We start from the raw sequence: 27768 nt of genomic DNA on the forward strand, positions 1-27768 counted from the left end.
AGGTTAGATGGAGGGGCTGTCAGCAGTACTTTAGCTAAGAGTCTGATGTGAAGCACTGGGGGTAGCAGTTGCTCTGGGCTCTCCACAAGGATCAAAGGTCAGGCAACATCCCAGGCCCTCAGTGGGCTCACCTCAGGACCCCCAAAAGGAAGATGATCAGCACTTTGGTGCATACTACCGCCAAGTGCCACTGCACCACAAAGAGGGGAAACGCAGAAGAAACTTCCCAGCAAGGTGGACGGCTAGCTCCGTGCTTGCCTGGGATCTGCCCAAGGGAGTCTGTGGCCAGAAGGAGCCCAGCCTGCACAGATCGTCCACCGGGCTGTGCTCAGGGTGAGGGACGAGAAGACAAGTTTTGCTTCAAAAACACAGAAGTGGCTTCTACTGGCACTTGGTTTTCTTGGAGAACATGTGGATGCCTGGCTAATGATTAGAGGCTGAAGGCTGGGTATCTTAAACTTACATTTTTTAAATTCATTTTGTTTTTTTTTTTTTCGGGTTTTTCGTGCGGCAGTAGCTCCATGCTTCTTGTGTTTCTTGAGCCGCACAGTCCTTGCTACCAAATGACAAATGAGCCACATGATGGCATTAAGTCCACTGATGAGAGTTTTCAGTCACCCAAATTTCAGGGACCTAGGTTCAGAATTTGTTAGTAAAGATTGGGATTGGGTAAGAAGTTGTCTAGGAAGAATGGTTTTATATCAGGTGAAGTTCTAGCAGACCGTCAGTGTTTGAATGCTGTCTTTCTACCATGATTGGCTACTCCATATGCCCGATTGTGCTTTTGGGGGGGACAGTCCATGTGGCAAGAAATTGCCACTGCCTCCTTGCTAAGTTCCAGGTGGCATCTGAGCTGGGTTTTCTTTGTCACAATGATGCCCCATTTGCCTTGCTATATGGGATGTGTTCTCCATGGCGTTCACACGATTTCCTGCCACAGTCTCCACCCTGTTTGAAATGCCAGAAGCTCAGCATGCCGTCTCTTGAAGATTCATTGAGATTTAACACATAGTTTTCATATGACATAACTGCCAAAATGAGAAAAATTGCTTTAGCCAGCTAAGTAAAAGAATACCACCTGATGTTTCACACCGTATGGATCCAAATATCAACTTTTTCATGGACAGCTGAATTTAAATGCTAAACCACTTAACTATATACCATTAAAAATAATATAGCTATATGACACACATGATGCTGTCACCTAAATTCAACAGTTACTTTCTTTCACTTTTCTAATACCTGTTGTAACATGGTGAAATGTATATGTGATTTCTGATTTACATTTCTGATTGCTTCATAGCTATCATTTTAATATTTTTGAATGCTCAAAATCACAATGCCATTATTTATACCATGCCCTATTTTAAGATCCATCTACATTTTCTGTTTTTGATTGAAGCCCAGTACTCCCAATACTATCTTAAGCAAGTGCTTTACCACTTGACCACTCCCTTCCCCCACTTTTTGTTTTTTTAGTCTCACTAAATTTCTCAGGCTGGTTTTGAACTTGTTACCCTCTCACTTCATCTTCTTAAGTAACTGGCATTACCACTATAAGCCTCCATGCTGGGTTAGATTGATTCCAATTCATTTTATCTTTATGAAAACCACTATAGGTAACAAACCTTCAAGTTGTTTTTCTTTCGTGCTGCCAGTACAAAGTACAGGCACCAACTGTTTAAACCAGGTCTTGTCTCGGAGCACATGCATTTCCTTTTCACTAAGGTGACCTCATACAACACTCAGAGTGACTAGTAATTGATTTTTTTAATGGTCTTTTCTATATTGTAACATCTCTTCTAGAGTAAAAGTTTTGAAAAGTCTTCAAAGCAGAAAACCACAGTACTTTCTCTCTCATGGTATTTGTACAACCTCATTTCCTTATGCCTACAATGCAAACCAGTGACAGAAGTAGACATTGATTTTGTGACTGGGGCCCTTTTGAAGTTGTTCAGAGAGGAAGGAGCTTCAGAAAACCTCAGAGTATCTGTGGCTGTAATAAACCCTCATCTAACATGTTGATGGAGAACATGTGCAACTCTTCCCCTATCAGCAGAAATTATACAGAGACTTTCCTTACCATGTCTTGATAGGGGTTGATGTTTTAATGTCTGCTGACAACTGGGGAGGGAATCGTGTTAGCTTACTTAGCCTAACTCTTGTGAACATTCCCCATACCTCCCAGAAAAAAAAACACAATGAGCATGTAAGTGCGGTGTGTAGAGACTCTGCTATAACAGTAGCATCCTTTATCTTTAGTGAAGGAGCTAGTAAGCTGTAGGAAGCTAGTGTCCACTTCTGGACAGATGTAATTCAGTAATGATACAGGTTGTCCTTGGTAAAAAGGAGATGAACCCCGAAGTTTGTGCACCAGTGGATACAGTATTTCATATTATAGCAGGGCTGTTGTGTTGCTGGGAACAAAGAGGAGCAAGTGAGTGAGTGCTGATTTTATTTTTTTTAAAACACTCTATAATGGCTCCTTAGCTGAAGCTCACAATAGAAGCTTTAAAATTCTGGAGCAGTTTGAGTTTTGAAGGGAAAAAAAAAGGTAAAGGTAATAAAGGCTCCCCTCTCCATGCAGGGGGAAAGAATACTGGCTTCTAAAGCTAGATGTTCACCTCTGCAACCCTGCCATGATTCATGCATTCAGCAATGAAGGAAGAGGATGGACTCTTTGGTCCTGCGAAGAAACTAATGCTACAGTGGGTGACTGTGTTCGCTTTTCAGTTCCGAGAGTGTGAGATGAGTTGGGTTGTCTCAGCCGAGGCGCCCATTCATTCCCGCTGCTGAGAGCTGCCCAGCTGACTCATCTCATGGTACGATGACAGGCCAGCGAAGGCATTTTTAAGGTGATGTCATCATGTAGCTTCAGGCCAGGTAGACTGGCACACACGCTGGGAGAAAGGTTCGGAATAGAACCTGCCTCTTAGCTGCCTCTGCTGGAAGGAAGAGCAGATGGTGGGTCGTTCACAATTGAAAGTGCCAAGCCCAACCTCATGCTGACTTTTGAGAGGTGGAAAGAAGGCAGGAGGAGGGGATGACTGACATCAATAGGCATCTAAAGAGAAGGTACTGATGGGTGGCTTCATTCACTCCATCCTTATGGTCAACACCCTCTTACAGGCTCAGAGGTTTCCTGGGAACTATGGGGAATGCTCCTGAGTTAGATTAAGTACAGCTGACACAGCTTCTCTCCAGCTTCCAGGCAAAACATCAATCCTTACCAAGACCCGATAAGGAAGTCTTTGTATACTCTCTGCAGATAGGCAAAGAGCTGCACACGTTCTCCATCAACATGCTGGAGGAGGACTTAGTACGGGTTTCCTCTAGCCCCTTCTTCTCCGAACAACTCCAAAAGGGCTAGCATCTCATTTCATCTGTCTCTTCTAGAATGTAGAAGATAGCCACTGAGCAAAACTAAAGCTGATGGGGAGAATAAGGAAGCTTCTAGGGTTAGAAGAAACGTCAGTCCATGAAACATTAAAGACTTCTGCTGTGGAATGTTCTGGCAGGGACCTATCACTTGGCAGGGTCTAAGCCTTGGGACGCGAGGTTCTGTGGTGTCAGGTCTGAAGGGGGCAGGAGATGGGAAGTGTGCCATGGGGGAACTGGTCTACAATGTTACAGCACCTAGTTAATCAGCAGCCAATCCATCACATTAAATATCTAGCCGTCATGTATTACCTTTCAAGTGAAAATGAATAACTCCCATTAAGAGCAAAATGGGTTTGAAGTCGATTCGAGACAGATTAAAGTACTGTTATGAATCTGTGTAGGGGGAGGGGAAGGGCCTGTGTGTAATATCCCTGTCCTTGTGCTTTTTAAATAATAGATGTAGTACAAAGTTATAGAGACTAGGTTATCAAGATACTGGGGTTAAAGTTCATAAGATGTGCATTCTGGGAAAAGCATCAACTTCCTGGAATATTTCCTGTATTTGGCTTTTTGTTTTCAAAATTATTTTGTGCTTTATGTGGGTTTAATGAGTAAATAATTGATTTTCTTTTTTTAAAAAAAAGTGCACTTCTGTAATGACAGCACCTTGGTGTCCATAACAGAACTAATTGCAAAGTTGGACACAGGTGAAAATACATGCCAGTAGACTAGGTTAAAGGTCAGAAACCAGTTTTACCACCATTAAAAGCGAGGCTTTCGAGAGCAGTGAACTTGCTGAGTCACATTGTTTTTTGATGGTAGCGGTAGATACACATTTTCAGAATTTTTTTTCTTACTGCTTTTAAGCAAAACTCTGGACTAGAGGTATGGCTTAAGTGGTTAAATGCCATCTGAGCAAGAAAACTGAACAAGAGCACAAGTTCCTGAGTATCAGCCCCCTGCAAAAGAAAAATCTGGAAAATAGAGCACCATGTCCAAAATAAGTGAAGAAGCCAACCCTTCCATGGAGACTGGCTGCATTTGAGAATAATGAAATCTACCTCTGTGCCGGAATGGGGCTGACACTGGAGGAACGATGCTGCTCGTTCTGGTTGAACCCTTAGCCCAGCTATTTCCTACCTAAAATCTTGTAGCTTCCCGGGTCCTTTCGGTGCTTTTCAGAACTGTCCCCAACACTTTCGCTTAGTCACTGTTTGGAACTCAAACCTGCCCCTCCCTGCTAATTGATTTTTGTGTGTGTGTGTGTGGGGGGGGTTGGACTGTTGTAAAGAGGCATGTTCCTGCAAGCACATGGGAAATTGTCCTTTCGTTCACCCGCTCTGAAGAGACTCCCATGTCTGAACCATGGGCCAGATTATAGCTTGGACTAAGTCCCTGCCTAGTTCTACTCTGCATCGATTTCAGCAGAATGCCGATCTAAAGTCAGTTGTGTTCCTCTCCACGTTGGCCCACAGGTGTCCACTGAACGCTTCTCAAATCCTCGTTGTGAGGTTACGTAGGACATACTATGTGGTGATTCCTAGAGGCGGGAGATACAAATTGGGATGCACAGTTCCTTTCATCGCTGCATCAGCACATCTCAGATTCAGGCTGGCAAAGCTACTGGAGAGACTTTGTGACCTGCCCACAGCCCTTCTGCCCACCACGGATGCAAGGCAGTTGAACTGTGTTTAGATGGGAGAAGTTAGAAGAGACTGAATTTAGCTCAGTCTAACTAAGAGCCTTTTGTTGCTTCCCCCCCTCTTTTGCCCAATATTGAGTTGTTAAGGTAGTGACAGAAATCCATGGGGGGGAAAGAAACACTTACTTCTTTTCCAATATACTTGATAAGTCAGTCCGGATGTTCATCCTTCCTAAATTTTGCTGTTTAGGGAAAATGCTGTGCTATAAATGAATGTTGATTTACACCCAGAACAAACCTGGTGGGAAGTGATCTGGTCTGGCTACTGCACTGCATCTTCCACTTTTTTCTTCCAGCACCGTCCAGCCAGCAAGAGAAGGAGCTGACAGAGTCTCCTGCAACCTCCAAACGCATCTCCTTCCCAGGTAGCTCTGAGCCTCCACTCTCTTCGAAGCGACCAAAAACATCAGAGGAGATCAAAGCAGAGCAGGTGAGGCCAGAGGGGGCTCTGCTGCTGGCGGGCACTGTTTTAGGCCTGGGTAGGGGATGAACTTGGGGTAGGCAGGCTTGAGGCAGACACTTACCTGTGGGAACCCAAGATTCAGCCCAAGGCATGGGTGTGTCTCCCCAGATGTACCAGTGTCCTTACTGCAAGTACAGCAACACCGATGTGAACCGGCTGCGGGTGCACGCCATGACCCAGCACTCGGTGCAACCCATGCTTCGCTGCCCCCTGTGCCAGGACATGCTCAACAACAAGATCCACCTCCAGCTGCACCTCACCCACCTCCACAGCGTGGCACCCGACTGCGTCGAGAAGCTCATTATGACGGTAAGGCAGCCCAGGGCTCCTCTTCCTCCCCATGATCTGCTTCCTCCCCAGGTCAGAGGTGATGCGGTGACAGGAAAGAGATCTGTTTGTGGGAAGAGAAAGCCAGAGCGAAGTGGGGAATGGCAGAAATGCATCCTAGCTCTGCGGCCAATGTGTCACTGTTCCTGTCTTAGACTTGGCGTGACCCAGGCCAGAGTGCCGAACCTGTGTCCCCATCAGGATGGAGAGGCAGGCCTAATCTCTTCTATGATGAAGCCGTTGTTCAGATTCTCCAAATCTTACTGAGCAAGCACCACTACCTCATCTTCAGAATAGACCCTAGAACATATGACCCCTTCCCATTAACATGTGGGGAAACCAAGGCTCAAAGAAGTCCCTACCATTTGTTAAGTGGTAGAGTTGAGATCCAAGCCCACATTTTCCAACTAGCCTGCGATGTAGATCTCAAGTGGATACTTTATTCTCAAAGCAGCAAACTTGTCTGTTGAATATAGCATGCTGCTTCATGACTATTTGAATACAGAATTGCTGGGCCTACAGGTTTTGAGTAAAACTATAAATATAGCCCCAAAAAGTCAGTATAAAAATTCTAAACAAGGCACTGATGGCCTACTCCTGCAATCCTAGCTACTCAGGAGACTGAGATCTGAGGATTATGGTTTGAAGCCAGCTCAAGCAGGAAGTTCATGAGATACTTGCTTATATTAGTTGCCAAAAAGCTGCAAGTAGAGCTGTGGCTTAAGTGGTAGAGTGCTAGCTTCCAAAGAAAAAAGAAAAAAAAAAAAGCCTAGAGATAGCACCCTGGTCCTGAGTTCTAGCCCCAGGGCCAGCACAAAAAAGCAAAAGAAAATTTAAATTCTAACTATAGCATGCAAACATTTAAAAATATTACAGATGATAGTAATGTCTTGCTTTTGACTGTGTATGGGGGCTGCTATGATGTCCTTTCCTGGCTATTAAGGAAGAGCCACCAAAAAGAACAATTCATGTTTTTTGTTGTTGTTGTTGGCTGTGGGGCTTGAACTCTGGGCCTGGGTGCTGTCCCAGAGCTCTTCATCTCAAGGCGAGCACTCTACCACTTGAGCCACAGCATCACTTCCAGTTTTCTGGTGGTTAATTGGAGATAATCTCACAGACTTTCCTGTCCAGGCTGGCTTTGAACCATGATCCCCAGATCTCAGCCTCCTGAGTAGATAGGATTACAGGTGTGAGCCACCAGTGCCCACTGTCTTAGCATTATTTCAACAGTGGGGTAATGGAAAGTTGATTTGATTGACTTTTCACATGGAGATTCCAGAAAGATCATCTGTTCAGAATTCCACATTAATCATGTGCAGGGCATTTCTAGTTCCATTTGGTGATGAAAAATTAATAAATAATGTTGCAAGTGATGTTTAGTCATGAAGAACATGCAATTGATGATGCATCAAGAGAACTCTCCTAACAGCCAATGGGGACTCATAGGTGATCCTTCTGGAGATCCTTCAAGTACTAATTCCCTTTCCATGAACATTTTCCAAATAGGCTGGTGACCGCCACAGAGAGGTTCTCTGTAAGAGGAGCAGATCATAGGTTGCCAATTGCCCTGCCCTCTTACCAGCCCTGGAAATCAGAAGGGCGTTTCCCCAGGCCTCATCTCCCTTCCCAAAGTCTGATGACCAGGAATCCTGGGAGCCTAAAACAAAAGAAAGAGGTGTGAGGGAGGCATTTTTCAACCACGTGACTACATGTTGTTTTTGCTCAGGTGGTTAGTTTTACTGCTTGTATAAATTTAGTGTAAAGAACCTGGTTTACATAAGATAGTAAAATACTTACTTTGACATCCCTAGGGACTAATGCATAAGTTATATTTCAAATATCCCTTGTGTGTTACATTTGCAGGGGGTGTGTTAAAGTTGGAACTCAAGGGTCTTGTACTTCCTAAGCAGCACTCTCTTGCTGAGTCAAGCCAGTTAGCCCTTGTTGTATCCTGGTTATTTTTGAGATAGGGTCTTGCTTCCAGGCATGTGCCTGGACTGTGGTCCTGTTGTTCACTTTCTACCATAGCTGGGATGACAGGGATATACCATCCAGGCTCAGTTTCGTCTGTTGAGATGGAGTCTTACAGACTTTTCTGCGTCGGCTGGCCTGGAACTGAGATGCTTATAATCACTGCCTTCTGTGTAACTAGGATGACCGACACACACCGTCCTACCTCGTGATTGGTTGTTGAAGGGGTTTTGAGTGTCTGTCCTCTAACCTCTTGCCTCCTTAGCTCAGCCTCTCAAATAATTGGGGTTACAGGCAGGTGCCACTAGTGCTCAGCTTGTCCTATTATTTTTTTATGACAGCAATAGAAGGTAGTGGTGAATCTTGTAATCACTTTGTCTCTTCGTTTACTAATAAAGTCTTCAACTTTATTAGTTGTGTTTACTTGGGTACCAAACCTTAAGATAACTCTGGAAGCTACTCACTAACCCAGCACGTTCATAAGCAATGATCTGCAGTCATTTTTTTTTTTTAAGATCTAGACAAAAGCAATACAACAGCCACACTAACTATTCTATGCACTGGAATTTGGTAACCACTGTTACAGACCCTCCATCAAGTACAATAATAGTTTGTACAGTGCTAAGGAACATGTAGTAGATGCATTCACCTGGACAACACAAGCATACAGGAGAAACTGCTCCCTGGAGAGGCTGTACTTGGCACCTTGTATAGAAACCCTTGTGTGTCTCGCTTTCCTACAACAGACGATAGAGAAGTTTTCTAGACATTTCTGAAAAGTGCACCAATTGTGGGAAATGACTTGTCTTGAGCCAAGTGATGTATTTGGATCTCCATCTTTTAGTTGAACAGAAGAGGAACACAGAGGGCTCTGGTGGGGGAGGGGGAGGATTTGCTGCCACCTCAGGGAGCACCCGGAATCCTGTTTGAGAACTAGAATCCTGACCTTGGTCTGATGCCACAGCCCTTCCTCTGAAAGTTTGGTGTTAAAACAGGATTTGCAATTGTTTTACAACTAAGTGACTCTAATGAACCTGTGGTTAAAATCATGGCCCCGGAGGGTATTTTGCTGTAATTTTATTAGAAAATTGGCCCTGGGAAAGTATTGGTTAGGCATTTTGACGATTTATCTGTTTATTCCCTGCCAACTAGAGCAGGAAGCTCTGGACACAGCCTGAGGAGAAATGCCCTGCAAATCACAGCTCCATTTTCCAAGCCATGACATTAAGGAGCGGCCAGTGTCTGGTCACTCATCCTCTGAGAAGGTGCGTTTGCTTTGTCCCCGAGCAGCGAGACTAAATGTCCATGTGGGGAGCATTCCCTCTTCTCCCCCAGTGGGCTGCCTGGCTCACTGGGGTGTCTTAGGCTGTGGAAGAGCCAGAGCTGGCTAAGTCTCACAGATACAGTTCCTGGCAGACACAGGGTGTGTCCAGGGTATGTAAAGCTATACATTCTGGTTTTTTTGTGTTTTTTTATTTTTTTGGCTCTCTGAGTCCCAAGTTTCAGGATCTAGCTTGGATTGCATTTTCAGTCCCTCTAAAAGTAAATTCTACCCAGATAAATGGAAATAGATTACTTTCCACACAATGTCTTTCCGTTCAGTTGTAAATGGAGAGCGCTTTGAGGAGGCTTCATTTAATAATACCTTATCAGACAGCTTTCAGGAACCTGCAGTGTCTAATATGTCTGTTGCTATGGTAACAGCTGCTTGCTTATGCTCTGCATCTCATATCTATGTCTTCATGGGGCCCCCTTCTTTTTTACTGATGAGGGGGCTTGAAAAATATTCTCCACTGGGAGCAACTGCGGTGCTGGTTTTCCACCATGGAAACTGCCCCGCCACACTTCCTTCTGCGTGGCCTATTGGAAACAGAGCTCCAGATGGTCTCTTTACACAGGTCACCTGACAGAGGAACTCTGGAAAGCTTCAGGGTGAAGAGGCTGGGCAGCTCCTTGCATGCCCCCCCCCCCCCGCCATGTCAGTCGGTGTTGCATACCTATTATTTGTAGGGAAGCTGGAGATCTGAAGCTGGGCTGGGAGATGTGGGGGCTACTGCCCTACCCTCATCTCCCCCAGGCTTCTGGTGAAGAAGGCTTGAGAGCATGAGCACTTGATTCTGTCCCCTAAATGAGAATGGGAGAGACCACCTACCATTCATTTCAATACACTTAAGTGATTCTAATTGATCTAAACAGGACATACCCCAGATCCTGCATCATAAATCTGGGAAGTGTTCTTTGTTTCACCATCGCAGAGTCACACAGGGCCTCACCGAGGAGAGGAGGATTGGCTCCCCAGCCAGGAACACCATCTTCTCTAGCCCTTCCTCTCTTGTCTCTTTCATAGTTTTTCATTGTTCTGCTTTGTGTATAAGCATGGATTTCCCTTCCATGCTCCTGGCTCTGCCTTGCCTGCTGTCTTCTCTCTCTCTTTGGAGAGCAAGTTTGTCTCCTGTGATCATAAGACAGCGTTTGAGAGTCTCTGTTCCACATGTGCATGGGTCTCTAGGACAGGCTAGCATCCTGCCCCCACTCCCACTCCAACAAGAGGCTCTCCGGTGGCCACTGGCCCTGGGGTGTCACACCCACCAGGGTATCTGCTCTTTCACTTTGTCTCCATCTCAGAGGAAAGTAATGAAAATAATCGGGCTTCATTAATTCCAAGCCCTGTGAGATGATAGCCATTTGGAGGCTGTTTGCCAATTAGATGGTCTAAATTAGAAGTGACCTTGGTATACCGCCACTGCTTGCCTCTCTGAGGCTAATGAAGCTTTTCTCCCCAATTCTCTTCCTCAGCTCTCTTCTCTGTGTGTGCATGCCCACGTGAGTGCAACTGCTCATGTGTTTCCTGCCCCCCGCCCCTTCCCTCTTAACCAGTGTTTCTCGTTTTCACTTTAAAAAAATTTGGTTCTGGCCCACATAAATGTTAACATGGTCCGCAGCTTTATGCATTAGAAACAACAGCTTCATCAATGACCCCACAGAAGCCATTTTAGAAAGGAAACTGGTAGGAAAGATGGAGAGGTTTGTTAATGCATACAAGATTACAGTAAATATGAGGACGATACCTGCTCCATATAGCAGGTGACTACCATCAATGGTATTATATATTTTCAACAAAGATTTTTTTTTTTTTGGTTGGTCATGGGGCTTGAACTCTGGGCCTGGGTGCTGTCCCTCAGCTCTTCAGCTCAAGGCTAGCGCTCTACCACTTGAGCCACAGCACCACTTCTGGCTTTTTCTGCTTATGTGGTGCTGAGGAATTGAACTCAGGGCCTCATGCATGCAAGGCAAGCACTCTACCACTGAGCCACCTTCCCAGCCCTTAACATAGAATTTTTAATTCTTCACCAAGAGAAATGATGGTTGAGGTAATAAATACACTAAGTATCTTAATTTGATTATTACACAAAGGATACAGGTACTGAAATTATCACATTGCACGTCATAAATTTGTAGTTATATACCCATTAGATAATTTAAAAGTATCTGGTACTAATGCCTCATGACTGTAATCCTAGCTACTCAGAAAAGTTTGTGACTCCTCCAAAACAACCATCAAAAGCTGGAAGCATGGCTACTGGCAAGAAAACAAAAAAGGTTAAAAATAATTGGGGGGGTGGTGATGAGACAAAGAGAAATTGGTGCCCTGCCTGTAGTTAGAAGGCAGTAGAGGATGGGAAAGCTTCGGAGCTCTGTGACTAGAGGGGCCATGATTGGCTGGCCACGGCTGGTGGACCACAGGGGAGGAGGTGAGCTCTGGGACCTTCAAGGCGTGCGCACCTTTGGGTGCCCCACTCACTTGACTGCTTAGCCCCTGAGCAGCGAGCTTTTATCTTCATGCATCAGAACCAGTATCTCATCTGCAAAGACACAGACTGGGTAGGTCTGTGCCAGAAAATCTGTGTCTGTTTCCTCATTTTCCCTGTCTACTGTGTTCCACTCTCTTGAGTTTCACTAAAAAGTGAAGGATTTGAAGGTCCCTGGGATATTGAGGTCTTGGCAAATCTTCCCTCTTCTTGGCAGAGTGAGCCCTCCTTCAGTGAGCCGAGGAGATGAGGCTCTCACAGAAACTGGGTCTAGCACTTTTTTTCTAAGAATGTTGCCTCTAGCCTGTGGAATTTGTTAGAACATCCATCTAACCTAGGCCACCATGTGTGCAGGTAGCTCTGACAGATGAACTGGCGTGATCTGTGCTACACAACCTGCCGAGTGTGAACATCTCTCATCAGTTGGGAGGAGGATGGCTATACTTGTTAAGTGTAGATTCTTAATAAACAACAGCATCCCGTCCCAAATATGGGGACCAGAGCCACGTGTAAGACTCTGGACTCTACAAGGTTGTATCCTTGAAGTTTGGAGTCCACTCATCGCATAGACTCTTGAAAAGTATTAAATTGTAATCCAGAATGAAGATGAGCCATGCTAGGAGGTGGTGAGGATTAGGTGCCAATAAGCCCATCTTTCCTATTCTAGTTGACCTGTTAATTCACCGGAATCCATGCATTTTCCCCGGGGAGCCTGTGATTCCCTGAAGCTATCTCTGATAGTAAAAAGTATTTTTTTTTTCCTAAGCTGTGAGTGCCGGGGCCTCACATCTGTAATACCTAGCTATTCAGGAGACTGGAATCTAAGAGGGTCCCATTTCAACACCAGCCCAGGCAGGAAAACTTGTGAGATGCTTTTCTCCGAGGAACCACCCAAAAGCCAAAAGCGAAGCTATGGCTCAAGTAGGAAAGAGCTAGCCTTGAGCATTAAAGCTCAGAGACAGCACCCAGGTGCATGCTCACACTCGTGTGCTCTCTGGCTCTCTCTCTCACTCGCTCTCTCTTTCTTTCTCTTTCTCTCTCTCCATTTCTTCCCCTCTCCTCCTTTTTCTCTTTCCCTTTCTCCTTCTCTCTCTCTCTTCCTCCCCCTCTCCTCTCCCTCCCTCTCCTCCTCCCTCCCCACCTCCACACAATTTTTTTTCAGAAGTCTGCAACTGTCATCAAGTTCCCCAAGGGGTTTATGATCTCAGCAGGTTTCCCTGGATGGTATGCTGCTTGCAAGCAGGGACCCTATCTCATTCTGTGTCTTACAAACATACAGCACAGAACCCTGCCCTGACACTCACTCAAAGCCTGCCCTCTTTACCAGTGGAGTTTGGGAACTTCTCAACTTGAAGACTTTTCAGTATCAACATGGAACGATTCAGTTTGTATTCTTTATGAAAGCTGCTTAAACCAGAGAGGCTTCAGCATTGCAGTAGAGCTTACATTTATTTGTCTTGTTATACATGAGACCAGGTTGTTAGAAGATATTAAAGCCATTGCTTGTCTCTAAATGTTTTGTAACTTAGCTCAGCTGGTGTTTTTCCTTATGTTCTCCTAACCTCTACCTACTCCCAGAGTAAGGAGGAAGACATGACCTGGCTCAGAAGAGGTGAGAGGAAAATGTGCTGTTAGATCCTTGTTTTCATAGCAAAGGCGAGTCTTGAAAGATGGAATGCCAAGGAAGTAATGAACTCTAACCAATTGACTTTTCTTAACCAGAAGAACTTGGCCTGACTGTTACAAGTCCATTTTAATATTATTTTCAGGCCCACTAGTGGGTATGGGGGATATAATTGAACAAAGTGTTTACAGTTGTACAGGCTATTAGAAGAATCCATGTGAATGGTACAGTCAGTAATTGCTTAAGCTCATGGTGTGTCGGCCCAAATCTTAGAACTTTTTTCTGTTTGGCATCTGAGTGCACAGCTGGAGGTATGGGTGGGGCAGAAGGGCAAAGAGAGAGGAAGCAGGGGGAAATCTGAGGGACAGTGCACGCAGGTGTGGTCTACACAGGTGCTAGGATCTGGTTGTCTGAGGAGGTCCAAAGTGTGGATGCACGGAAGGGTTGTAGGCATCTAACCAGGCTTCATAAACCTATATGCTTAGGTGCTTCTGGTGAAAGGGAAAAGCTGAGACCCAAGTCCCACTCAGCAGTTTACTTTCCTACTTTTCTATCTGAGCCTTGCAGATATTCTTGGAGCCGGATATGTATATATAACAAAGGTGCCGCTGAAGTGGTGAGAAACCTGCCTTCTCTTTCCTCTCCAGGCAGGACTCTCTTGTAAGGTCTGTTGGTGGGATTACATTTATGGCTCTTTAGGAAAAATCATGCAAGCTTGGAGTGCAAAGCTTTGGAAGCTGGTGTGAAAGGGAGGTAAGAAGAACATAAATTCCTGGTAATGGATCTAGGGGCCGCACAGTGAGCCGCATGCTTCCCACCTCCGCTCACACGCACACAAAAACCCAACCCCAGTGTCTGGATCCTTCGAGTTCCCTTTGGGGATTTTCCTCTTTGTCTCCTGGGGATTTCTTGCCTGTTAAAATTTCATATGTTGAACCATTACTTCTTTTTTTTTTTTTTCCTGGGGACAGAGTGGGTATAGATGAGAAGAGGCAGGTAGATAAAAGTAGTTACTTAAACACACGTGGGGGCAGGACTTCCAGGTTTGGAGGCCAGATTAAGATGCAGAGGAGCATGCGAGGTTGATGATTATATTTCGGGAGAGTTAATTGATGGAAGGTGAAGGCAGACAAAGAACTGCTGCTTACTGCCTTCTTGAATCCCAATCAGGAATTATGATTAAAGTCGCAGCGAGACAACAGAGGGCTGATGAATTGGTGGCTTTTTTTTTTCCTTTTTTGCCGTCATTCACACTTGATTGACTTCAACCTTTCAAGTGCAAAAGTCTCTCTTTTCCATTATTATTCATAGCCATCTGAGTTTTTCTAATTAAAGTGTATGAAAACAATTACTGATCCGTCGTACTGAGTCTGTTAGAGGGAATGTCTGCCTTACTGTAATGCGTATAAAAAGCCCACAGTTTTCTATAATGATGTGCAGCTGAGGTGTTAGATAATTTTATTCTTTTTTACTCTGTAGGGCTTTTTTTTTTATTTCTCATGATTCATTTTTCATAATTCCTAAAGATCCCAGGAAAGGCCTGGTCCTGCAGCTACAGCTGAGAAAGGAGGTTGGGGGGAGTCTTTTTTCCTTTCCCTCCCCCACCTCGTACCCCCAACCTCGTGCTCCCCCTCAGCTGAGGACTATAAATTAATCGGTGACCTTTCACTTCTTGGATTCCCACTGGACTCCCCAACCACAGTGGTCAGAAATGCTTTCTATTAAAAAGAAAATAGATGGAATGGGTTTGGCGATCTCCACTCCATTCCTAACGATTCATCAGCAGCTAGCCCTAACCAGCTGCGCGCGAGCTTTATGTGCACGCCGGTGTGATGGGATGGCCGTGGAGCAGGAATGCCTTGATCCTCACGTTCACCTGCTGCGTACCTGCTCTTCGTCAACGTGGGGTTCTTAGGCCCTCCTCGCCAGTGCCTGTTGCTTAAGTTTTACACCTCTTGGCATCTGGGCTGTGGAAAGCATTCTAACCCCCATCAGCATGGTGGGGGTTCTTTTTCTGGTGTCAGTGGCTGCAGTTATCTGGGTCCCTCTAGTTGCTGAGTCTCTGGCTGCTCAGACCTTCCTAGTGTACGTGTCAGCAGGCCATTTGAGCAATTAACAGGATCTTCAAACTATAAAAGATTAACAGTATTTTTTTTTAAAGTAGTAGTTTTGAATTGAAAAAAATGCAGGTGCTCCAGCCTGTGCAACAGAAAGGAAGCTTTCTTGCAGGAGGGTCACGTTTGATGGGAGCACTGGGCCTCACGTGGAAGGGACAGTGGGGACCACAGTTTGCGTTCTTGTAACCTCCCGGTCAACCCAGGTTTTCCGGCTGTCATTAGATGGGAGAAGATTTCATCCTCACTGGGAACTATCATTGCCACCTAACCCTCCTGCCTCACAGTGTGCAGAGGGACACTGCTTCTTTTTAAATGAAGAACTTTGCACCTTACATGGGATAGTGAGGAGGGTTTATGGACAAATGCTAGCTTGTCAGAACAGCTTCTGGTCACACAGCGGGACAGCCTAGAGAAAAGTTGGAGGCTCTGACCTAACATTGTAGCTACTCAGGTCCAAGCTAATGCTGCTGGACTCATTCTACTAGGGTACAGAGGCCCGGGTCTTAGGGATGGGCTACCCTGTTGTTCAGTGCTGGGCAGGCCTCCCATGAGACCAGGGTCGCTGTGTGGACGTTCCCTCTGGTTTTGTGTACCTCAGGAAAAGAGTCCCAAGAGAAACCCTGGCTTAAATAAGCCATGAAAAAGGCTTGTTTGTACTCGATAGCAGCTTGTAAAGGGTTACAAAATGTTGTTTCCTGGAAAATCTGCCAGTGTGTCTGCATGTCCTTAGCCTTCCCTTTGTTCTCCTCTCCTCCGTACCCTTTACTTCCCTCTTACTCCCCTCCTCTCCTTGCCTGAATACATTCTGAAAACAGTACTACAATGCTGCCTGCTTCAAGATTACAGTGTACTTTACTAGGTATGATTTAATTAGGGCCCTTATTATGTTTTCAGCAGCTTAAGGTGGGCCTTTCAACTTATCTACCTAATTGGTTGCACAAGAAGTTTCACAGCCCGTGACAAAACATTGTCAGTGATCAAAGTCAAAATTCCGCATAAAGGAAAAATATTAATAATAAGATTATTCTTCAAGTGTGCACTGCTAATTATGTCCAGAATGTAACCGTAGAAACACTTTTGACTGATGTGAGCTTTGTCTAATAAACATGAATCTTCAGTGAGCTATGAAAAGTGACACCTCGAGCTTTACACTGGTGAAGGCTAATTTTGCTTATTAACTAATTTTTTAAACCTTTCCTGTTTCCGTGCCTCTCTCCTCCCCAGTTGACTCTCCCTGTATCTCCGTGTCTTGCTTCTCAGGTGACCACCCCCGAGATGGTGATGCCCAGCAGCATGTTCCTCCCTGCAGCCGTTCCGGACCGAGACGGGACTTCCAATCCTGAAGAGGCAGGAAAGCAGCCTGGTTAGTATCATTCCTCCCAGGCCAAACTGTGCATACAGCCAGGGGCCAGGAATTCCTTACAATTACAAATTACACAGATGAGGGTCACTGTTGTCAATGTATGCTCTAGTTCTTGGGAGTCTGCTTGCATATTATTCGTGTGGTTTAAAAGTCAGAGAAATCTGTTTGAGGACCAGTGGGATGAGCAGGATTTGGGTGTGGCTGAGTGCCATAGACTATGTACTTAGTGAATAGGCAGAGACTCATTCAGTAGCCGCAAGCACCCACCCACCGTCCTCAGCTGTTAAGCGCGGCGTTTCTGAGGACGCTGGGGCAGCTGTCTTTGCACAGAGTTCCTTGAGTCTTCTGGTACTGACTTATGATGAAGTGGATAGGTGCACTTAGAAAGACCTTTGCCAGAGGCATACTTGTAGGTACCGCTCAGTAGCTCCCAGCCAGATGGGTCATTAGGCCTCTGTGAAGCTGTTCCAAGTCTTTCCACAGGCATCTAAGGCTGAAATTAGGAAGAGTTCAGCCATACGTTGTGGCCCATCCCTCTTCTTTGTGATTTTCCCATATTAGGCAGTAGCAGACAGATGACCTGAAAAGGGCCAGTGTATTTATGAATATGATGATCTCACTGTAGAAAAGAAATTTAATGTATTTTAATAACTGGCCACTGAACGTTCATCACTTATTGAATAGACATGACAGTCCAAAGTTACATTATAGGTACTGAGGTGTATTTAAGTAGCATTATTAGTGAGACTCTGGGTTTGATCCCTGGCACGGGTGGGGGGGGGTGTTTGTGAGGGGGGGTGGTTCAGGGGAGCAGAGAATTCACTTTATAACAAGAAATAGTGCCTAAAAAATAATCCAGATTTTTCTTATACTACAATGGACAACAGTTCTTGTAAATGCTTTACCCATTAAGACTGCATTGATTTACATACTTTGCAATTCAGAATCCACTGTGCTAAATCCTTATCACATAAAAAAATGAACATAAAAGGGAAAGCCCATCTAAGATCAGTAACTTTCAAATTAGTTCTTGAGAAAGTGAGTATTCTGAGCCAAGCAATTAGATACTATTTAGAAGACTGTTAGATCTATGATATGGCATAGGTCTATTATGAATTGGAACTTCTGCTGTCCTTTTATTTCTCTCAGCTCATGTGCTTCTTTCTGGGTGATAATGTGTACTCTGTTGGCTCTGTGGAGAGATTCAGGCTGGGCACTTCCTTTATTCATAAAGCCTGGCTCGGTCACTGGCTCTGGATGCCACCTGGAAACAAAGCCTTCTTTATCTTTGGGCTTGATGTTTTCTTTTTACAGACACTTCGGAGGATCTGGGAAAGAGCATCTTACCCTCTGTGAGCACAGAGCACAGTGGAGACTTGAAACCCTCTTCTGCTGAGCCCGGCTCTGTGAGAGAAGACTCAGGCTTCCTCTGCTGGAAGAAGGGGTGCAACCAGGTTTTCAAAACTTCGGCGGCCCTTCAAACCCATTTCAATGAGGTGCATGCCAAGAGGCCTCAGCTGCCCGTGTCAGATCGCCATGTGTATAAGTACCGCTGTAACCAGTGCAGCCTGGCTTTTAAGACCATTGAAAAGCTGCAGCTCCATTCCCAGTACCATGTGATCAGAGCTGCCACCATGTGCTGTCTTTGTCAGCGCAGTTTCCGAACTTTCCAGGCTCTGAAAAAACACCTTGAGACAAGCCACTTGGAGCTGAGTGAGGCTGACATCCAGCAACTCTATGGTGGCCTTCTAGCCAATGGAGACCTCCTGGCAATGGGAGACCCCACCCTGGCCGAGGACCACACCATAATTGTTGAAGAAGACAAGGAGGAGGAAAGCGACTTGGAAGATAAACAGAGCCCAACAGGCAGTGACTCTGGGTCTGTCCAAGAAGATTCTGGCTCTGAGCCAAAGAGAGCTCTGCCTTTCAGAAAAGGCCCCAATTTCACCATGGAAAAGTTTCTAGATCCTTCTCGCCCTTACAAGTGTACTGTCTGTAAGGAGTCTTTTACGCAAAAGAATATCCTCTTAGTGCACTACAACTCTGTCTCCCACCTGCATAAGTTAAAGAGAGCCCTTCAAGAATCGGCAACGGGTCAGCCAGAACCCACCAGCAGTCCAGACAACAAACCTTTTAAGTGTAACACTTGTAACGTGGCTTATAGCCAGAGTTCCACTCTGGAGATTCACATGAGGTCTGTGTTGCATCAAACCAAGGCTCGGGCAGCCAAACTGGAGGCTGCCAGTGGCAGCAGCAACGGGACTGGGAGTAGTGGCGGCATCTCCCTGAGCTCCTCCACGCCAAGTCCTGTGAGCACCAGCAGCACTAACAGCTTTACCACCACCAATCCCAGTACCACTGGCATCACTCCGAGCCCCAACTTGCTGAGCCAAGTGCCTGCCGAGAGTGTGAGTGTGGGGATGCCAGCCCTGGGGAACCCCATCAGTGCCAACATTGTGTCCCCTTCAGAGCCCAAAGAGGCCAATCGCAAAAAGCTAGCAGATATGATTGCATCCAGGCAGCAGCAGCAACAGCAGCAGCAGCAGCAGCAGCAGCAGCAGCAAGCACAGACATTGGCCCAGGCCCAGGCTCAAGTTCAGGCTCACTTGCAGCAGGAGTTACAGCAGCAGGCTGCCCTGATCCAGTCTCAGCTGTTTAACCCCACCCTCCTCCCTCACTTCCCCATGACCACTGAGACTCTGCTCCAGCTGCAGCAGCAACAGCACCTCCTCTTCCCTTTCTACATCCCCAGCGCGGAGTTCCAGCTCAACCCCGAGGTGAGCTTGCCTGTGACCAGTGGGGCGCTGACGCTGACAGGGACGGGCCCAGGGCTGCTGGAAGATTTGAAGGCTCAGGTTCAGATCCCACAGCAGAGCCACCAGCAGCTGCTGCAGCAGCAGCAGCAGCAGCAGCAGAGTCAGCTCTCTCTGTCTCAGAGTCACACTGCCCTCCTTCAGCCAGGTCAGCACCCCGAAAAGAAAAACAAACTGGTCATCAAAGAAAAGGAAAAAGAAGGCCAGAGAGAGAGGGAAGGTGTGGAAGGAGGAGAAGGCAACACAGGGCCAAAGGAGCTGCTGCCAGATGGCGTGAAGGCCAAAGAGAAGAAAGAGTTGGCGCCGGGGGGTAGCTCTGAGCCATCCATGCTGCCGCCACGCATCGCTTCGGACGCCAGGGGGAATGCCACCAAGGCCTTGCTGGAGAACTTCGGCTTTGAGCTGGTCATTCAGTACAATGAGAACAAGCAGAAGGTGCAGAAGAAGAACGGGAAGGCAGAGCAGGGAGAGAACCTGGAGAAGCTCGAGTGCGACTCCTGTGGCAAGTTGTTTTCCAACATCTTGATTTTAAAGAGTCATCAGGAGCACGTTCACCAGAATTACTTCCCCTTTAAACAGCTCGAGAGGTTTGCCAAACAATACCGAGAGCATTATGATAAACTGTACCCTCTGAGGCCGCAGACCCCAGAGCCGCCCCCCCCCCCCCCCCCCCCCCCGCCCCCACCACTCCCTGCGGCACCGCCTCAGCCAGCATCCACGCCCGCCATTCCCGCCTCGGCCCCACCCATCACGTCGCCTACCATTGCCCCAGCGCAGCCCTCTGTGCCACTTACCCAGCTGTCCATGCCCATGGAGCTGCCCATCTTTTCCCCACTGATGATGCAGACTATGCCACTGCAGACTCTGCCGGCCCAGCTGCCCCCTCAGCTGGGCCCCGTGGAGCCGCTGCCTGCTGACCTGGCCCAGCTGTACCAGCATCAGCTGAACCCAACCTTGCTCCAGCAGCAAAACAAGAGGCCTCGGACCAGGATCACAGATGACCAGCTCCGCGTGCTCCGGCAGTATTTTGACATTAACAACTCCCCCAGCGAAGAGCAGATCAAGGAGATGGCAGACAAGTCCGGGCTGCCCCAGAAAGTAATCAAGCACTGGTTCAGGAACACACTCTTCAAAGAGCGGCAGCGTAACAAAGACTCCCCTTACAACTTCAGCAACCCGCCCATCACCAGCCTGGAGGAGCTCAAGATCGACTCCCGGCCCCCTTCGCCAGAACCTCAGAAGCAGGAGTACTGGGGGAGCAAGAGGTCTTCGAGAACGAGGTTCACCGACTACCAGCTGAGGGTCCTCCAGGACTTCTTCGATGCTAACGCCTACCCAAAGGATGATGAATTTGAGCAACTCTCGAATTTACTGAACCTTCCTACCCGAGTCATAGTGGTGTGGTTTCAGAATGCACGACAGAAGGCCAGGAAAAACTATGAGAACCAGGGAGAGGGCAAAGATGGAGAGCGGCGTGAGCTTACCAATGACAGGTACATCCGGACGAGCAACTTGAACTACCAGTGCAAAAAGTGTAGCCTCGTGTTCCAGCGCATCTTCGATCTCATCAAGCACCAGAAGAAGCTGTGTTACAAGGATGAGGACGAGGAGGGGCAGGATGACAGCCAGAACGAGGACTCCATGGATGCCACAGAGATCCTCACGCCCACCAGCTCGTCCTGCAGCACCCCGATGCCCGCACAGGCTTACAGCGCCCCTGCCCCGGCAGCCAGTACAGCCCCCTCTGCTTTCCTGCAGCTCACAGCAGAGGCCGATGAACTGGCCACCTTCAATGCAAAAGCAGAGGCGAGTGATGAGAAACCAAAGCAGGCTGAACCTCCTAGTGCACAGCCAACCCAAACCCAAGAAAAGCAAGGACAACCAAAGCCAGAGCTGCAGCAGCAAGACCAGCCTGAGCAGAAGCCCAGTGCGCCCCAGCAGAAGCTTCCGCAGCTGGCTGCCCCGCCTTCCTTACCACAGCCTCCTCCCCAGGCAGCGCCCCCACAGTGTCCCCTGCCCCAGTCCAGCCCCAGTCCTTCTCAGCTCTCTCATCTGCCCCTCAAGCCGCTCCACACGTCAACTCCTCAGCAGCTGGCCAACCTACCTCCTCAGCTAATCCCCTACCAGTGCGAGCAGTGTAAGCTGGCCTTCCCGTCCTTCGAGCACTGGCAGGAGCATCAGCAGCTCCACTTCCTGAGTGCACAGAACCAGTTCATCCACCCCCAGTTTTTGGACAGGTCACTGGACATGCCTTTCATGCTGTTTGACCCCAGTAATCCACTCCTGGCCAGCCAGCTGCTCTCCGGGGCCATACCTCAGATTCCGGCGAGCTCTGCCACGTCTCCTTCTACGCCAACCTCCACCATGAACACGCTGAAGAGGAAGCTGGAGGAAAAGGCCAGCGCAAGCCCTGGCGAAAATGACAGCGGGACAGGAGAAGAGCCTCAGAGAGACAAGCGGCTGAGGACCACTATTACCCCGGAGCAGCTAGAAATTCTCTACCAAAAGTATCTGCTGGACTCCAATCCAACTCGAAAGATGTTGGATCACATCGCGCATGAGGTGGGCCTAAAGAAACGCGTGGTGCAAGTCTGGTTTCAGAACACCCGGGCTCGAGAGAGGAAAGGACAGTTCCGGGCTGTGGGTCCAGCCCAGGCCCACAGGAGATGCCCTTTTTGCAGAGCTCTCTTCAAAGCCAAGACTGCCCTCGAGGCTCATATCCGCTCGCGCCACTGGCACGAAGCCAAGAGAGCTGGCTACAACCTCACTCTGTCCGCCATGCTCCTGGACTGCGATGGGGGGCTCCAGATGAAGGGAGATATTTTTGATGGAACTAGCTTTTCCCACCTTCCCCCAAGCAGTAGTGACGGCCAGGGGGTCCCCCTTTCGCCTGTGAGTAAAACCATGGAGTTGTCTCCCAGAACTCTCCTGAGCCCTTCCTCCATCAAGGTGGAAGGGATCGAAGACTTTGAAAGCCCCTCCATGTCCTCGGTGAATCTGAACTTCGACCAAACCAAGCTGGACAACGATGACTGCTCCTCCGTCAACACGGCAATCACCGATACCACCACGGGGGACGAGGGCAATGCGGACAACGACAGCGCGACGGGAATAGCAACGGAAACCAAATCTTCTGCACCCAGCGAGGGGCTGACCAAAGCAGCCATGATGGCGATGTCGGAGTATGAAGATCGATTGTCATCTGGCCTAGTCAGCCCAGCCCCAAGCTTTTACAGCAAGGAATATGACAATGAAGGTACAGTGGACTACAGTGAAACCTCAAGCCTTGCAGACCCCTGCTCCCCGAGTCCGGGCGCAAGCGGGTCTGCGGGCAAATCTGGTGACAACGGGGATCGGCCTGGGCAGAAACGTTTCCGCACTCAGATGACAAATCTGCAGCTGAAGGTCCTCAAGTCATGCTTTAATGACTACAGGACACCCACCATGCTGGAGTGCGAGGTCCTGGGCAATGACATTGGACTGCCAAAGAGAGTTGTTCAGGTCTGGTTCCAGAATGCCCGGGCAAAAGAAAAGAAGTCCAAGTTAAGCATGGCCAAGCATTTTGGTATAAACCAAACGAGTTACGAGGGACCCAAAACAGAGTGCACTTTGTGTGGCATCAAGTACAGCGCTCGGCTGTCTGTACGTGACCATATCTTTTCCCAACAGCACATCTCCAAAGTTAAAGATACCATCGGAAGCCAGTTGGACAAGGAGAAAGAGTACTTCGACCCAGCCACTGTCCGTCAGTTGATGGCTCAACAAGAGCTGGACCGGATTAAAAAGGCCAATGAAGTCCTTGGACTGGCAGCTCAGCAACAAGGGATGTTTGACAACGCCCCTCTTCAGGCTCTCAACCTTCCCACGGCGTATCCGGCGCTCCAGGGCATTCCTCCTGTGTTGCTCCCGGGCCTCAACAGCCCCTCTTTGCCAGGCTTTACTCCATCGAACACAGGTGGGTCCTTCTCCAGAAGATTGGTTTCCCATGCTCCACGGGAGTTCAGTATTGTTACATGATCACCACCCCTGCTCTGAGTGCCGGGCAGGGAGGAATCTTCCCACTCAGCTTCTGTAGGAGCAGCAGGGCTGCAGTTCCCAGTTGCCAGTCTCCCCCGGGCCAGTGTATGCACGGGCTCTTTGCCCCTCTAGTCTGGAGATGGCAGCTCCTGGAGCGAATAGTCTCCTCCAAAACTTCTTCTCACACCCACACCCTGTGTTCAGTACCATAACCACAGTGTCTATTAATAGGGAAGCAATAAGGTATCTTAATTTCTAGGGGATTTTCAACCAGACCATTCCATTTGGTTCTTGTAGACATGCTGATCCATTTAGGTATTCATTTCAGCAACAACAAGAAAAACAACAACAAAACTGAACAGCCTACCTAATTCTGCATTGCACCCTGTGGAAACTGGCCCAAGAGAATTTGTCAACTCTTTGCCCTCATCTAGGGTCCTTGCCATCTTTTTTTTTTTTTTTTAGAGGAGCTCCTCTATGGCCGACGTGCTATCAGGAAGAAGCTCCTGTGTGCTGGGTCCTGGAGGCTCTTCTAGCCAGAACGGTGGCTCTGTTCATCTCCCAGGAGACTGTGCCTCTCTGTTTGACCAGGAATCTTGTATTTGGGCAAGATGGTTCTTAGTTTCGACATGTACATGTAGAATTTGGGGATCCTCAGTCACTTACCCTTTCTCTTCTTCCTCTTTCCATTTAGAAGCAAATACTTGGTACTTTTTATATTCTTACTTACTAGGGAGTTTTGCAGTTCTTTCTCCACACCTTTCTTGGTTCTCCCTGTCTGGATCCAGCTGTCTTTGGTAAACTGGGTCTTCCCTTCTGGGGCCCTGTGAGGACTAGGCATAAGGCTACCAAGTCTGCCTCCCTGACCACTCACCAAAGGAGAGTCCTGGCTGCCTGGCCTTCCCAGGAGCTCAGCTCTGGTTTCTAATGGACTTAATTCCAACTTGTGCACTTTGGGCACTGTTTCACAGAACACGAAACTGCTGCTCCCAAAGAGAATAAAAGAGAGCATTAAGACATAGATATAAAAAAAAAAAGACATTGATATCATTGCACATATATGCTAGCAAGCACTGCCATTGTCACACCTCTCTGAGGTAAAAGCCAGCTAGACATAAGCCAAGCAACAAGCCATAGAACATGGCCACGCACTGAATTGTCCTTGCAGTTCAGGTCCTTGGCAGAGGGACTTGGGAAGGCCCAGCGTATCGTGGTAATGTGAAGAAAAGAAAAGAAAAAAAAAAGTAGAATCAGAATGTCTGATCTATTCCCCTTGTTTTACAGATGAGAAAACTGAGGCCCAGAGAGGTCAAGACCATTCAGCAAGCTAGGGTAGGAGCCAGAGCTCCCACCCAGGCCTCCGGGCTCCCAGTGCTATGCTCCTTCCACAACACCCAATATGAGCCAGTCAGTCAACAGGTATATGCTTAGTGCCGCTCAGGTTCTGACCAGTTAGGAGTGGACTTCAGGTAGAAAGCTATGCTCTTGTTCAAGGCAGCCACATGTGTCCTAGTTACTGTGACCTGCACTGGAGGATAGCTCTCAAGAGTACTGGAATGGGAGGGAAGGAACTTGCATTTATTATACGCCAAGCCCAGTGCTAAGTAAGCTCTTCCCATATGGCCTTTGTTTAATTCCTGTAGCTATCTCTTGTGGAAAACTGAGGTTCTAAAGGCTACACATCTGCTGTGTGTCAGCCAGAACCCACATAGGGGGCAGTCTGACCCCAGCAGTGCATAACTTAGGTCTCCAAAGGATGACGTACCATGTTCAGTTCTGATCTTATACATCAGAAAACCAAGGTCACCGAATCACTGGGAGACTGTGTGAGCTATTCTGTCTCGTATGGCTAAGTGAAGAGTTCGGTAGCTCAGTGGTTCGTTTAGTAAATGTTTCTTAAAATTTGAGTCTCTTATCTAGTCTGACTGTTGAACATGCACAGTTAGTTTAAGGCTTTCTGACATGAGTCTTACTTTTAAGCCATGGGGGGATCTGTAGATATTACTTCCTTGCCCTACAGACATTTTGGCTCTGACCCAATGCTTCGAATCTGGAGTGGGCCCATTGTCTCTTGGTGGACATAATAAAGTCATGTCCCGGGCTTAGAATTATAATCCACTCTGCCTCACCTGGGCCCATTTCCCCAATCAGCCTCTGAATTCTTCTGGTCAGTCAGTCATCTTTGGTTTTATTCTCCGACATATACATGGAACAGACCGGCAATTCCCTTTTCTTTTTTTTTTTTTAGAAGAGATGAGCCAAGCCCTGCATTGGGTATCTAGTGTGAGTGGATGTTTTCCTAGGATTGGCAACTTAAAGCAACCTTCACTCTTTTCATCTGGAAGCTGAAGTTTTTTAGTCCAGTGAACCCTGTGCCACTTGAGCTGGAAATCAAGTCTTCACCCACACTGGAGCTTTAGCATGCCCCCAGTCAGGATAGTGTGATGCTATGAAATCCCTACCTCAAACTTTCTGGCAGAAGGTAGTCCAGATGAAATATATTGAGGGACTGTTAGACTTGTTCTCTTGGGCTGAGGTTTGAACTGAGGGCCCCATGCTTGGGAGGCAGGTACTTTGCCACTGAGCCACGCAGCCATCCTTTTTCTACGCTCGTTATTTTGAGATAGGATCACAATCCTTATTTTATACTTCCTGTTGTAGGTGGGATGACAGGCATGTACCACCGTGCCCAACTTCTTTCATTGAGATGGAACTTGAAGCATTTTTTGCTCAGGCTGGCCTTGAACCATAATCTTTCAGATCTCAGCTTCCTGAATAACTAGAATTTCAGGTGTAAACTACACTAAGCGGAGAATTTTTTTTTTTTTTTATACTGTGGTGTCCTGTGAGATGGGAAGGCTGTGTACTATCTAGTTCTGGGGATGTGGTAACTGTGGAGGTTTTCCAAGGTCTGCACATTTCTTGACTCCTGGTTTTCTCAGAATCTCATCATGCAGCACTCTATCCATTCATGCCCCCTTTGAACCTTTCTTGCCCAAAGCATGGTGTGCTCTCTTCCATCATTCTGGAACCAGACTCCATCCAGGAGATAGCCATAAGGTCAGGGAGGATACTAGGTGAAGGCTTTTCAGGAAGTGGTAGCTCGGGATTAAGCATGATTAAGGATGGCTGTAGTTGGTGTGGTGACTATGCACAGTGGCAGCGGAGGGAGACTGTGATGATCTTGGGAACCAAGGGTGTCCGCACCTCAGGCTATTCTGGCATAACTCCTTTTCCTATGGCTGGTTTTGGACGCAACTGCAGCCCCAGTGGCTGCACAGGGCCCCCTGGGGGCCCTGTGGTGATGGTGGTGATAGTTTTATTCAGTTAATCTGCCCCCAAGGACCCTGGAGCAGATTTCCCTGAATAGGTTGTTTCTAAGTCTTCCCAAGCCCTTGCTCAACATTCCCACCCATCTTTTCTCCACCTTCCTAATGCAATTGTTGAAGTGTGGCGATGGAGGTCAGAGAGAAAACACATAGGCAGCACCTACTTCCTTTGCTCCTGTGACCTTAGGGCCTTGGCAGGGTTCTTGTGTTGACTCTCTTCTCTAGACAGCTTCTGGTGGGGCCTTTTGCTATTCTATTCTGTGGCACTTTGATGAAGGCTTTTGGTTCAAATGGGTCCCAGCTGGAAACAGCCACTTTTGGGGCCTCCAGACTAATCACATTGGGCAGAGGGAACAGTATCTGGGAAGACACGGCAAGGAAAAGGTGTACTCGTGGGTTCTTGCGCTCCAGGGTTCGGCCCCGTTGGGCAGGAAGGTGTTGAAGGTTGCTTAGCCAGACAGGGAAGCCATGCGAGTTGGTGGAAACACTCTCCCCCGTCCCAGAGCCCGGTGGGGTACTTCTCCGTGCCATACTGGTTTCAAAAGGATCCTTTTGAGGTTTAAACTCTGACCTCGAAGACTCGGTGCCCATGATCACACGAGTGAAAACGTCTTGGGCGTCATCCTCCCCGGCCTCGACTGACCTGTGATTTCTCTTTCTTCTCTCTCTATTCCTTTCAGCTTTAACGTCTCCTAAACCGAACTTGATGGGTCTGCCCAGCACAACAGTTCCTTCCCCCGGCCTCCCCACCTCTGGATTACCAAATAAACCGTCCTCAGCGTCGCTGAGCTCCCCGACCCCAGCACAAGCCACCCTGGCGATGGCCCCTCAGCAGCCCCTCCCGCCGCAGCC

The 27768-nt window shown here is 47.6% G+C and overlaps 1 protein-coding gene across 1 annotated transcript in view; it reads left to right on the forward strand.

Annotated features, from left to right (window-relative positions):
- The window catches only part of Zfhx3 (zinc finger homeobox 3), a 149811-nt gene that overhangs the window by 119963 nt on the left and 2080 nt on the right, over window positions 1-27768 (forward strand). The window contains exons 5-8 of the mRNA XM_013012672.1: window positions 5380-5513; window positions 5655-5855; window positions 16655-16757; window positions 18072-23525. Coding sequence (XP_012868126.1) covers window positions 5380-5513; window positions 5655-5855; window positions 16655-16757; window positions 18072-23525 — 5892 coding nt within the window. The remainder of the gene's footprint in view (window positions 1-5379; window positions 5514-5654; window positions 5856-16654; window positions 16758-18071; window positions 23526-27768) is intronic.

This window comes from Dipodomys ordii, unplaced genomic scaffold, assembly GCF_000151885.1.
Source record: "Dipodomys ordii isolate 6190 unplaced genomic scaffold, Dord_2.0 Scaffold18, whole genome shotgun sequence".
NCBI classification, from domain to species: Eukaryota; Metazoa; Chordata; class Mammalia; order Rodentia; family Heteromyidae; genus Dipodomys; species Dipodomys ordii.